A 14,701-nucleotide genomic window follows, 5' to 3' on the forward strand; every position below is an offset into this window, starting at 1 on the left:
TTAGAGGTTTCCTCCTATCTTTCACCGTTCAGGAGATTAGCGCATGCAGACAAACAAACAAACAAACAAAAACTTCCTTTTATATATATAGATATTTGCATTTGTTTCCATGCTTGTCATGTTCACCGTCAGATTGTGTTGTAATTATTAAGGGAATGGGAGGCTCATCCGGCCATTTAATTTGCCGTGTGGATAAAGGTTCATGTCCGACGTTTTGACCACAGAGTGACATTGCTTGCCACATTTTCCATGCCCTAATATACTCCTGGAAGGAGTGGGAGTGATGACTGGGTGGGGAGGGGATATGGATTAGGCACCTGTCTGCCAAAAATGCCACAGGAATTGTGTCATTTTCGTCCTGGTCTCAACATAACTTTTCATTTGGTGATTAAAAAAGTGATGTTCTCGTTACCTTTCCGCAGATACCTGCCTCGGCCATAATAAGCATTCCCCATCCACCCTCCCCTATATTTCCTCGCCCACCCCTTTAACCACCATCTTTCCTATCACCACTCACATCCTCCCGTTCTCCTCCTCGAAGGAGTACGGTATATTCGGCCTTGGAGAACGTCATGCACAGTCCAATTTGAAGGCCACTTTGTGGTTAACGTGACACGTGACAAATAAGCCTTCAGTGGTTGGACATGCCTTCCGTTTGCTTAATTGACGTCTTTTCCCAACAGTACCCAATCTTTTGTTGCAATTGTTTGCATTTGATGAGTTGACACCTTTTTTTGTGTAAAAGTGGGAGCATCTCTTTCTCAGTTTATCATGCACGTAACATCGTTGTAACTTTTTAACGCTTCTCTGGTGGGAAGGAAAATTGACACAAAGTTAATTCTACACAATGATTGAAAGGTCGTTTGTATAGTTTGGTTCGTGTGACAATAACTTCAAGGTTTTGAAAAATCAATGTATAATTGTAAAAAGTTTGACATTCATTGAACAAATGCAGATGAAACTTGTCGCTTGTTCAGGTCGAGTAAAACTGAGGCTGGAGAGGTTTTCGAAGCGACTGGATTTCCATTTATAGCAAGAATGGATATAAATATAAAACGGTCAAGTTTGGGATTCAAATGTGTCTTTGAACGTCCCTTTCTGAGAAAGCTTGACTTTGTTGGACTTGTGTTAAATTGTCTCTCGGGAGGACGAGCACGTGGGATTATCACGAGGAATACGTTTTGTATTTTGTTGAATATTTTCTGGACATGGAAATCACATTCTCTCTCTTTTGTATTGCAGATGTTATTCAGCATATTCACTTGAGCTTAATGATCTATTCATTTCAGGTAACTTTTGCTGAAGTTATTCGGAAGACAAGAAGCAGATCCTCAAGGAAACGAAACGGTGACTGAAAACTTGGAAACAATGGGAAGGAAAAAGATCCAGATTGCCCGGATAACAGACGAAAGGAACAGACAGGTGAGGATTTTGCTTTGTTTAAAATCGCTTGTGGGTCCTGTGCCTTCACACACACACACGCACACACACACACACACACACACACACACACACACACACACACACACACACACACACACACACACACGTGTATATGCATGTGTGTTCTTTTTTTAAATAATGAGGTGCTTTGAAGTCAAAGCACTAACTGCCTTTCTACATCACACGTGTAATCCATTTTGCTTCGATGGCTAATCTCTGCCATTCTCGCCAAGCCGTGGCGCCAGATAGGAATTCTAACCACGCTAGCTCGAGGACAGGTGGCCAGTGTGTTGTAGCATTTAGGGTCACAGCAGTTGGGAACTGTCGATAAACACACATTTGGAGAAGCAAGCTAACTGCTGTACATTCCTAGGGTACATCTCGTATTTTGCCGCTAACTTTGTGGGATGTCCTTCCCTATTGATCAGCTTCATTGCATTATTGCAGCTGCCCAGAGATGGGTCAGCGCATTTTGCTTCTGGAAAAGCATTATGTGGTTTTATCTCCATACCAGCCAGTGACCGTGGAGCCCGAGTGCCTAGGTTTAGAGTCCAAGTGCTCTTTTACATACACAAGGTAGGACCATTCAATGCAGTCAAATACAGGGTGGTACAAAAGTAGGTATACAGTTAAGTTAATTACAAATTATTTTAATTAAACTAACACTAATTAAAGCAGTAAAGTTAATACTAATTACTCGTGCAAAAGTAGATTATCCAAAACACATTAACCTAACGTTGCTGTACATCGCTCCTTTCCTATTCCATCTCCAGGCGCTACATGACGTCATCGCCAGGCGCTGAAGGGGGCCCAGCGATGATGCCCACCGAAATGGAGTACTCGGTTTTCACTCCGTTTGTTTGTTTTCTTGTTGTACACCGCTCCCTCCTTTTTCCAACCCCAGGCGCTGCATGACGTCATCGCTGGGTGCCGAAGGGGGCCTGACGATGATGCGCGCTGAAAGGGAGTACAGTACTCAGTTTTCCCTATGTTTGTTTGTTTGTCATCTCAGCCCTCCTTTAGCTAAATTTGGGCACAATAGTGAGCACGTGCTTTGGCAAAAACGGTGTTGTTTTGTATTAATCAATTAGTTGATTAATTATTTTATTATTATTGATTTATTAAGTACTTATTTATTTTCCCTCATCTGGGAAATATCTGGGCAATATCTCAGGCACCTTTTGAACTAGTTAGTCACTGTTGTGTCCAAATATCAGCTAAGTGATTAGTCCTTCCAGAAGGACTTTATGGTCCTTTTAGAAGGACCATGAAGGGTATTTTTGATTAATTTATTACTCAATTAATCGAATAATTGTTTATTTTTTCGATTACTGTACTTACTTGATTCAATTTTCACAATGGATTTTCAAAATTGAAACTATTAGGCAATTGATTCAGATATTAATTACTTTACGATTGTTATTTATTTATTTTAATTGCGCGAATAATCTATTAATCAATTAATTATTGTATACCGCTCCCTCCAAATTCCGCCTCCATGTGCTGCACTTTGGTATTGCCAGGCGCTGAAGATGCCCCGGCAATGTCGTATGCTGGAGGATGTTATTTATTTGGCATGGGTGCGTGCTGTCCGTGTACTTTGAATATAGCTCTACTTGTGTATATTTATGTTATTCATAAAATTAGTACTTTCTACCTACTTTTACATGACCCTGTATATGCTCTTCTACCAACAGGTGTATGAAAGCCAATTTCAGTGGGCATTACCATTAATACATTACCATTAAGCCTGGTGTTGGCTTAGCGGTTAGGGTGCTGGCCTGGGTTCCTATGGATCCTGGGTTCGAATCCTGGTCGATCGCTGAATTAACACCAGGGGGGTTGACTCAGCCTGTCATCCTTCCAAGGTCGGCAAATGGAGTACCACCTTGCTGGGATGAATGATCCCGGTGTCTACCCCGGCTTAGAATAGGTACACCGTATCCCTGCGCATCGCAAGAGGCGACCAAGGGTTGGCGTCAGGAAGGGCATCCGGCCATAAAAACATTGCCTCAAAACAGGGAACCATGATTGTCATGGGGCCTGCAAGGCCAACCCCCGCTTTAGCGGGGAAAATGGCCTCAAAACGATCATTCATATTCATATTTTGGCCCCGGTGTCTTTTCCCTCGCGGTCCCCATGTGCTGTCTTTGTCTTTCCCTCGTGGTCCCCCTGTGCTGTCTTTGTCTTTCCCTCGTGGTCCCCATGTGCTGTCTTTGTCTTTCCCTCGTGGTCCCCCTGTACTGTCTTTCCCTCGCGGTCCCCATGTGCTGTCTTTGTCTTTCCCTCGTGGTCCCCATGTGCTGTCTTTGTCTTTCCCTCGTGGTCCCCCTGTACTGTCTTTCCCACGTGGTCCCCCTGTGCTGTCTTTGTCTTTCCCTCGCGGTCCCCATGTGCTGTCTTTGTCTTTCCCTCGCGGTCCCCATGTGCTGTCTTTGTCTTTCCCTCGCGGTCCCCATGTGCTGTCTTTGTCTTTCCCTCGTGGTCCCCATGTGCTGTCTTTGTCTTTCCCTCGTGGTCCCCCTGTACTGTATTTCCCTCGCGGTCCCCATGTGCTGTCTTTGTCTTTCCCACGTGGTCGCCCTGTACTGTCTTTCCCTCGCGGTCCCCATGTGCTGTCTTTCCCTCGCGGTCCCCATGTGCTGTCTTTGTCTTTCCCTCGCGGTCCCCCTGTACTGTCTTTCCCTCGTGGTCCCCCTGTACTGTCTTTCCCTCGCGGTCCCCATGTGCTGTCTTTGTCTTTCCCTCGTGGTCCCCCTGTGCTGTCTTTGTCTTTCCCTCGCGGTCCCCATGTGCTGTCTTTCCCTCGCGGTCCCCATGTGCTGTCTTTGTCTTTCCCTCGTGGTCCCCCTGTGCTGTCTTTGTCTTTCCCTCGTGGTCCCCATGTGCTGTCTTTGTCTTTCCCTCGTGGTCCCCCTGTACTGTCTTTCCGTCGCGGTCCCCATGTGCTGTCTTTGTCTTTCCCTCGTGGTCCCCCTGTGCTGTCTTTGTCTTTCCCTCGCGGTCCCCCTGTGCTGTCTGTCTTTCCCTCGCGGTTGTCAGCTCTTTCACGAGCCTCGATTCAGTATAGAAAAAAAAAAAAAAAAAAAATATTCATTACCATTAATATGATCTTAACTATTAGTCTAGTAGGAAGACTAGGTCCCTCTGCACCCCCCGGAGATATACTTCTAATCAGTGTTTCTAGATTGGAAAAAATGTGTAGAAAATGACTAGCTATGGCCCCAAGCTGAAAAAATGTCCCACATACCATTTTTATGCAAATTACTGCTGCAAATTTTATGCAAAATTATGCAAATTTTATGCAAATTTTTGATGAGGAGTAGAGTTGAGGGGTCTTTGAGGGCTTCATCGAGGTGCTCTCGGTTGCAAGACTGGGTCATTCTGAGAAGCACAGCAGGGTCAGAGATCATGATGTTCTCCTCCTCAGTGAATCTCTCCATCAACAGCCTCTCCATTGCCTCACACACTGTTTTGAGGCAAAAGAGGGACTTTGCGTAGGCCTTTCCACTGAGAACACCTTTGAGAGATCCACTTGTTACTAGTTGTGCCTCAAAGAGAATCTCTGCATATCCAGAACCACGCATCTTGTGTCCAGTGAGCATCCCGATGTAGTTCATGGATGTGTGGAAGGGTCCAATCGTTACTACATGACTAGCAAATTCATTTGGCCAGCGCCAGATGATGGGAAGGGCTTTCATGCAGACACCCAGATCAAATGTATTCAGGACCCATCTCTGACCCACCTCAGCAGTTGCTGCCTCGGAACGCTTCAGTAGCTCACGAACAACTGCGTTGTCTGTGATCGGTTGGTGGATAGGCGTGCAGTAGTCGACTGTTGATTTGCTGGGTGGGGGAGAACCAGTTGCAGAGGTGAAACCCCCTAGCCCAGGCACAGGCTGCAGGCCATTGCCATGCCATGCAGGCACCAGGCACAGACCGATCACAGACAACGCAGTTGTTCGTGAGCTACTGAAGCGTTCCGAGGCAGCAACTGCTGAGGTGGGTCAGAGATGGGTCCTGAATACATTTGATCTGGGTGTCTGCATGAAAGCCCTTCCCATCATCTGGCGCTGGCCAAATGAATTTGCTAGTCATGTAGTAACGATTGGACCCTTCCACACATCCATGAACTACATCGGGATGCTCACTGGACACAAGATGCGTGGTTCTGGATATGCAGAGATTCTCTTTGAGGCACAACTAGTAACAAGTGGATCTCTCAAAGGTGTTCTCAGTGGAAAGGCCTACGCAAAGTCCCTCTTTTGCCTCAAAACAGTGTGTGAGGCAATGGAGAGGCTGTTGATGGAGAGATTCACTGAGGAGGAGAACATCATGATCTCTGACCCTGCTGTGCTTCTCAGAATGACCCAGTCTTGCAACCGAGAGCACCTCGATGAAGCCCTCAAAGACCCCTCAACTCTACTCCTCATCAAAAATTTGCATAAAATTTGCATAATTTTGCATAAAATTTGCAGCAGTAATTTGCATAAAAATGGTATGTGGGACATTTTTTCAGCTTGGGGCCATAGCTAGTCATTTTCTACACATTTTTTCCAATCTAGAAACACTGATTAGAAGTATATCTCCGGGGGGTGCAGAGGGACCTAGTCTTCCTACTAGACTATATCATATGCATAGCCAAATCGACCGAGGGGAACAGCTTCATGAAATGGAAGACGACACTGACTAGTTGATTACCTTTCAACGTGCAGTACTGCATTTTCCTTTTTATTTTTTCCTCATTATTGACATTGGAATCCCGATTGAAGTCATTGCTTCTCTTTTAGAAGGACAGTTCAAAAAGTTGTACTAAAGAAATACTAAAAAACACCAAGAAATTCTGTTCTTATTTTTCAATATTGAGGTTTGTGGGTGTGCGCGCATGTGCGTTTGGTTTTCAAATTAAATGTTCCAACCTTTGTATGTTACCCAATCGGTGAACAGCACATCATGCACTGCCTCTCCCATAGACCAATCTCTGCAACATCAATGAATGGACTTCTAACGGTCTGTGACATTCTGCAGGATAGATAAAATAAAAGCCCAATCATTCATGCTGTAGAGAAACATCCGGAGGAGGAGGCAGTGCATGATGTGTGGTTTACCCATTGGGCAACTCACACAGAAAGTCGGAGCATTTAATTTTAAATACCATTCTTGAATGCCCTTCCAAATCAATGCCTTTGGTGATTCAAGTATGGTGTTTGCGTAGCAGGTGGCGTGTGTATGTTACAATTTGCACGACAATGACCGTGATGAAACAAATTTCTCTCATCATGTGTGTATGTATGCATGTGTGTGCGTTTGTGTGTGACAAAATCATGTCCACACATCTTGTTGTTTATTACTTGCAAAATCGAAGATTTTTCAAGTACAGTATATTGGTTGGTGTTGTGCGTTATTCTGTCTGTTTGTTTGTCTGTCAATTGCCTACAGGTCACAATTTTAAATCGATCTACACAAAACTTCAAAATATGGAGGAGTTGGTCATAACGAAGAAGCCTATTGGTCATCTGATGTCGAATTTCTAAAATTGCCATTTTTCATATGATTGACTTGAAAATTGAACAGCATTTGCATATCGAGTCACGAAATAGAGAAACCAACTATTAGTCAGGTTCACTATGTAATTTCGTTGGAATTTTTGGGGGATTTGGAAAACTATATTTTTGGAAACTATATTGTATAGTCAGTCAGAAAACCAATGTTGCTATTTGCACAGACTCCTGTATGGCGGCCATCTTGGATTTTCAAAATTGCCGCCGTAGAACTAATATAACTCAATATCTCAGCTTCTAAATAACATAGAGCTTTGATTCTAACGGCTAAACATACATTTTCAAGGGCCCCGAATCCAATGGTAACAAGTTCGATAAGCTAGACATGACCATAGAGCTCCTATGTGGCGGCCATCTTGGATTTTTCAAACTGGCCGCCGTAAACTTGATGTAACTCACCTTCTAAAGAGCACAGAGCTTTGATTCATCATTGAGTAAAGTCATCATCATCCTCATCATCGCTTTCGTTCATCACATCTTGAGAGTCCTCATCATTTTGGCACTGGATGTCACACTGACAAAGGTCTGTACAAGCCAAGTTGTTTGTTCTGCAGGAACATCTAGATGAAGAACAGTCTGTTTTGCACTGACATCTAACCATTTGAATGATGGCCTTGGGGGCTGGAGGCTCCTCAGTTGTGGTTGGTTTCACTTGTCCATCCGTGTCTTTGTAAAAGCCGTTTTGCAGGGGATTCAGCTGAGGATCCTGTTGAGCAATGCTTGCCTGACCCCACACTCTGGCTTGGATATGGACTCTAAGGATGTGCTGCTTGAGAGCTCCAAGAGTAGGAGGAAGCCTGTCACTTTCTGCCATGTGTTTGCAAAAGAGATACCATCGTAGTTCGGGGATGCTGTCGATGTGGATGCCATTTGGAGAGTAAGCAGCGCATACAAAGTTAGCTAGTGTGGACAACATGTCCTCCGTCACTTCAGTTGCATCTGAAAGCATTCGCACGGTGTCTATGACATCTTCACTTGCTTTGAGGTAGACATGCAGCCAGGTTGCTTTGCCTATTCGAGAGAACCTCCCAGTGTTGTCTGCCCCTGTGAAAGCATGAAAGGCTGGCAACGCCTTTGCTCTTTCGACCCCTAGAGCTGTCCACAGTGGCTCTATTTGAAGTATTCCAGAGGCCATGGAAATGGATGTATTCCTCAGCAGTAGGTCATAGTTTGCTATGACTAGTACCAGGACATCTGTGTCGGGAGAGAAGAACACCAACTGCGCATCATGTGGGTTTCGCTGGGATGCCAGCACGGCGTGGTGGATCAACAGGGTGGCAGCTTCTTCATGGTTGTTGTACTCGAAGAGCAGGTCACTGTTGCTCCTAGTACGCCCTGAAGCAGACGTGATGATCAACTTGGATGAGTGACTGTTGTATTCTAGAGTTTTCGCTGCCAGATAGTCAGTCAGATCAGCCTTTGTTTTGTCATGAGAAAGGAATCTGCTCATTGGGATGTGTTTGATGTTGGTGTCATCTCTGACTTGATACTGTACTGCATCCTTTCCTTGCCTTCTTTTAGCCCTGGTAGCACTCTTCAGAGAATCGTTTTTGTACGTGTCAAAGACCAGTATGATCTCATCACAATCTTTTGTTAGAGACATGAGTCTGTCATTGAAGCATTCACCCAGATCGTTGACTTTCACTACAGTGGCTGGTTTCTTTGTCAGCTTATGCACAAATACCATCCCATCCACCAGTGCAATCTTCCGACTTGTAGGTTTACTAGATGTGGATGCCATAGTTCTTGTGTCCATTGGATCTTCTTGTAGAACACTTGCAGCTGGTGTCTGCTGCTGATCTTCGGGGTGAATTTCTGCTCTTGCTAACTTGTCGAGGAGATGAATTAACTTCGACTTGTCAGTGCATGGAAGAATTGTCCCATCTGGAGCGAACAGTGCTCTTGGTGTCACAGTGAACTCGTAATTTCCGATGGCATATTTCTGGTTGACGTCTCTGTTTGACTTGGCAAGGACCATGAGCCTTCCGTACAGTTCCTTAGTCTCCTTCAGATCCACAGTCCTGTCTCTGAGTTTCACTGTGGTTCTCTTGTTCCCAGATGTGAACATCTTGTTGTTCTCCTTCTTGACTGGTGCCCAGAGGCTAACATCTCCATTGATACGCTCCGACACGTAGTCTTCATACAACTTCTGACCAGTGACATCAATGTTCAAGATCTGTGGTACATACTCGTCTGGGATGTAAGCATTCGTTATCACATTGTGCAGCTTGTCACCTTCAGTGTCAAATGGATTCCCGTGACTCAGTATCGCAGCCTTGATCTTGTTGATTGCTTCATGCTCCCTCTTGACTGCACTTGGACCAAGGTCATGATGTTCTGTGATCTTGTCACCTTCCAGGCCAAACTGACTCTTGAAGTCTTTTGACAGGCGTGATAGTTCTGGTGTAACCATGAAGAATCTCTGTCTAGCATTGGCATTGTTAGAGATGCCAATCAGTCCAGAGTGAATCTTCATCAGCTTGTTCAGATGTTCACATGCATGATCTGGTCCAATGGATACAAACGGGATGTCATTCTTGGTTACTGATAGATTGCCAGCTCCTAGTTCTTCCCAGGTCCTAGGGTGATTGGTTCTTAGGTCATACATGTCTGCGATGTATCGGGGCCAGAGCCGCTTGTATTTGATCCGGTCCATGGCAAAGAATAACTTGCTCAGTTCTTCTCCAGCTTGGAGGTGAAGCACCAGGTCAGCACTCCGTGATGCTGCCACGAATAACAGGATTGTCTCCACCCGATGTAGATAGTTCATCATTCACTTGAACATTGCATTCTTGGATCTCCGTGCTTCCCACTCCTCGAGTGCCGTCACCACCCCATCAGATGTCAAGACTTGAAGGAGTTTGGTGTTTGCTTGTTTTACAGATTCAGCTTTCGTGCACTTGTTCGTCTCAGCACAGGCAGCTTCTACTCCCTCTGTTGCCTCGAAACACACATCCTTTACTTGTGGGTTGTCCTTCAAGAACTCCTCCAGAACCATTTCATAAAGTGCTACATATGAATATATATGGGCACGGAGAGACCGCTTGTAGTGTGTACATTTCAGGATTTGCCGCGTCGTGGCTGGACCATAGACATCAGCTTCTACCCAAGCATCATCAATGCCTGAGTTCTCCATGGAGGCTCCGAGGGCTCGGAGAGCCGCCATGACAACATGCAGCTCACCCAGTCTGGGGACGACTGTGCGTTTCAAGTCAGGTCTTGCATCCAGCAGTTGCACCACCTTCTCGTAGAGGGCCATGTCAAATGAAATTACAGTGGGATGATCTTCACCAACTGCCAACATCCTTAGCTGACTGGCTTGCATGATCATGGTCAGTAGGGTTGGCCACTCATGCACCACCTCTGGAAGTAGTGGCAAGGCACCAACCCGAGTCATGGACTGGCGTTCAGACAAGAGCGAGTTGTATCCTGCCCAACCTGGAATCTTGCTGGAGTGTTCCCTCGCTTTCATCCTGGATAGAGCAGAAGCAACAACCCATCCCAGTTGTGTCAGTTGATAGGATCTGGAGACCCCCTTGTTGATGACAAACTCCTGTGTTCTCTTCGTAAGCTGTGGTTTCGGCTTGTCACAGTGCAGCACATCTACATGGTATGGAGTGACCGATAGACTCTGTGCATCATCGATGATCAGAGGTTGCGCAACTGGTTCTCCAGGGACATCTGACTTCTGGTACACTGCAGTAATCGTTGCGTGAGTGGTTCCTTTCCCGTCAGGAGTATCCTCGGCAAAGTCCGTGTTGTCTGCAGCAAAGAACACAAAGGCTCCCCTTTTCAGGAATGGTGGCACGTACAGACCTTCAAACTGCCTGGTGTTTTCTACAACAGCATTGGCAAGAGCAGTTTCCATGAGGAGGGCGCGGACAATCGAAACACAGTAGCCATGTGCATTGAGAAGTCCCATCAGCTTTTTGTTGCGTGTGTCATGATGGACAGTCAGAGCCAATCTCAGGACTTGGGGGTTTTCTCTTGAATGGGGTGGCCTGAATGTTGCGGATTCGCTGCTTGGTTTGTACTTCACCTGTCTGTTAGATTTGAATCCATACATGATGTTCTGACTCACAGTGAGTGTTGATCTGTCAACAACACTGGTCCTCTTCTCAGTTTCCAGCTTGTCGACAGGCCCTACCATTACCCAGCGGATCATGGTGTATAGTTCAGCCGGAACATCGTTGATATCGCTGGACACCTGTATGGTATTTGCTTCCTGGTCCTTCTTAATGAATTCTGCGATGCTCTTCCGTATCACTTGTGCTGCTTTGTAGATTGTCTTCATGTTGTTCTCGTCATCGCCATCACTTGTGATTGCAGAATGAACCATGCTTTCCTCACATGCATCTGGACAGTAGAGGATAGCCGATTTTCTTCGGTCTTTTTGGAGAACAGATGTCACGCTTGGCAACTCAGTGACGATTCTTTCTTTCAGCCACTCTCTATTGAATGTAGGTACATGCTTTTCCAAGTGTTCTGCGCCAATCATATTGACATAAGTGGTTTCAATGTCATCCATGGGGAGATAAGCTTGGTTTTGTGTTTTGACATCTATCAGGTTGATCATCTCAATCAGACTTGCCCGTTGCAGCAATAGTTCTTTGTCTGTGCTGCTTCTGTTTGCGCTAGGTCTGTCTCATACTACATGGAACACATGTCTTCTCCAACAAGATTTGTGGTACCGAAGGTCAATTGCGTGTGCATCACCTGGTGAGATACATGTGTTGAATCGTGTTTTCAATAATGCATCTTGGGACTTCTCTACAGCCTCTCTAAGCTCTTGACCAGCATTTTCAGTCCTAACCTGGTAGAGTAGTTGGCCATCATCTTTTTGGCAGAAGAAACACTGCTCTTTATCCAGTGGCGCTGTACACGAGCGTGTGAACGGGGATGTTGCATCAGATGTTGATGAGCCTGGCTCGTCCATTTCTGTGCTTCCTCTCTTCTGTCCGCGTTTTTTTGCAGTATAGTGTCCAGTTGTTACTGCATGCGCATGGTGGTCTCTGGCACGTTGTATCTCGCTCTTGTTAGTTGCACTGGAGTAACAAGTGCGATGCCAAACTGCCTTCTCTGTAGAGAGTGTTTCTTTTGTGCTGTTTTGGAGTCGTTTATGGACTTGAACGTAGATGCCATCATGCAAACTGGCCCTTTCTTCTATTGTCTTCAATAAATGTTGGTAGGAATCTATTCTGGGGTTTAACACCAAGGATCCTTTCTTGACATCATCAGCCTTGCATAAAATGCACTGCTTACAGTTCGTGGACTCCTGGGCTTGCCCCGCCCCTTCACCATCTTGTTGCATCTCACTCATAATGTGACATGTAGAACCTGCAAAGACAGCAAAGCAAAGGGAACCGTCACCGATATATACAACCACCACCACAGACATATTGATGTATAATAGGCTACAAATACACTACCACCATCACCACAATATCAGGTATATTGCTCAGTATATAAATAATACAAAAACACACGCTGTAAACTAATTATTTTCCTCAGCTGTACCCTGGGGATCAAACTTATTACTTTAGTAGCTTGTCCACCCGTAAACAGATTTTAAGTTCTCATGAACATTAGGAGTATCTGTGTGTTATTTGGCAGTATGCCACAAAGGCCCACAAAGGGCAAAACACTCGCAGTAGAATAGTATTTCTCATTACAGTCAACACAGTCAGGTTCAGCATGTCCAGATTTTAGATTTCGTTGGATTGTTTTTGGGATTTAGAAAAATCAAAGCTCCGTCTTATTTAGAAGATGAGATCCTGAGAAACATCAATTTTACGGCGGCCAGTTTGAAAAATCCGAGATGGCCGCCACATAGGAGCTCTATGGTCATGTCTAGCTTATCGAACTTGTTACCATTGGAATCGGGGCCCTTGAAAATGTATGTTTAGCCGTTAGAATCAAAGCTTTATGTTGTTTAGAAGCTGAGATATTGAGAAACATCAATTTTACGGCGGCCAGTTTGAAAAATCCAAGATGGCCGCCACATAGGAGCTCTATGGTCATGTCTTGCTTATCGAACTTGTTACCATTGGATTCGGGGCCCTTGAAAATGTATGTTTAGCCGTTAGAATCAAAGCTCTATGTTATTTAGAAGCTGAGATATTGAGAAAAATGAGTTCTATGGCGGCAATTTTGAAAATCCAAGATGGCCGCCATACAGGAGTCTGTGCAAATAGCAACATTGGTTTTCTGACTGACTATACAATATAGTTTCCAAAAATATATAGTTTTCCAAATCCCCCAAAAAATCCAACGAAACTTTAAATCTGGACATACTGAACCTGACTATATTTTTGAGGTCACAAGGTCAAAGGTCAACTAGGTGTCAAACTTCCAAAATGATCAATTTTCATCTGATTGACTTGAAGATTGAACAGCATCTGCATAGTGCCTCACTGAATTGGGAAACCTACAATGTTTAAGGTCAAAAGGTCAACTCAAGGTCAAACTCCTCATATCAATTTTCATCAGAAAAATTATCAATTTTCATCTGATTGACCAAAGCTTTGATTAAGATCGTAAATTATAATCTGAATTAAATGGACAATTTGATGTATCCATAGCAACTTTTTATTTTGGGGAGGGGTGGATATTACTAGTGTCATGCTCTGCATGATGTCTTCTTGTTTTATTTATCTGTTTGTCATGAACAATGGCAAGTATGTAGTTAGTCAAACATTTTGAATGCCTTATGTACAGCACAATGCTTATTTAATTCTATAGAGTTTTTGGAGTAAAATACCAGGCTCAAATAAATAATTTTATTTTGTTTAAATATCATAATCCATCAATTATTGCAATATGTAGCCAGTTAATCTTTAGAGTCATCTACGTATTTTCAATGTATGCCCCGTGTATATGGAAGTGGGACAAGGCGAGTGGTTGAGGATAAATTAGAATATTAAAAACTGAGAAAAAGAAGGATGATAGGAGAGAAACAAAGGTAAGAGTATTTGAAGTGGGAAGGCAATTGGCATGTATAACGCCTACATATTTGCAGTAATAATGCATGTATTTCCCGCTACAGTTGCTCAATATAATATAGTTAAACTTAAAGGTGTATTGACTCGTGGACATATTGACATTAGCCAAGTATGTGACATACTTCGGTCTCATCTTGTAGGTATGTGACTTAAAGGTACTTGATTTTCAAGCTTTGACTACAGGACCTTGCGAGGAGCAATTGGTGGCATTTATCAATAATGCACATGGTCAGAGGGATGGCAAACGAGAGGCATTCAGGCAGGTGGGAGTGAGTGATAGACACTGTGGGAATGCAGATGGCACAGCAAAACTGCCCTTTAAACCCAGACCTTGCCTTAGACCCCATGCACAGCTGTTTGAAGATGCTCGTGTTGTAGCCATTAGCGATTCTGACACTGTTGTACTGTTCCAAACGTATTCCTTAAATTGATGCTTGATATTAGTTGTTGTTTTTTTATCACTTGAAATGACTCGATGTAATGCTGTAAATTGACCAATAACTGACAAGTTGACAATGCAGACAATCCTACCAAATGTCATGGGGCTCTATTTTCCAATTGTGAATTATCCACACCAATATTTGTATAATTATGAATACCATCAGCAGGTACAGTATAAATATAGTAAGGGACAGATTAATTGCTCAGTTTCAGAGAATCTTGTCACAAAGCAAGAGGTTAATCAAATTCCAAATA

The 14,701-nt window shown here is 44.1% G+C and overlaps 1 protein-coding gene across 27 annotated transcripts in view; it reads left to right on the plus strand.

Annotated features, from left to right (window-relative positions):
• LOC137431577 (myocyte-specific enhancer factor 2A) overlaps positions 1–14,701 on the plus strand; it is a 171,005-nt gene that overhangs the window by 111,355 nt on the left and 44,949 nt on the right. For all 27 annotated transcript variants that reach the window (XR_013624139.1, XR_013624147.1, XR_013624142.1 and 24 more), the window contains one exon: positions 1,290–1,422. Coding sequence is in view for 19 of the 27 variants with exons in the window: in XM_078782128.1 (XP_078638254.1) it covers positions 1,369–1,422 (54 nt within the window). In the remaining 8 variants the exon portion in view is untranslated. The remainder of the gene's footprint in view (positions 1–1,289; positions 1,423–14,701) is intronic.

Source organism: Myxine glutinosa, chromosome 7, assembly GCF_964187855.1.
Source record: "Myxine glutinosa chromosome 7, kmMyxGlut1.1, whole genome shotgun sequence".
Lineage (NCBI taxonomy): Eukaryota > Metazoa > Chordata > Myxini > Myxiniformes > Myxinidae > Myxine > Myxine glutinosa.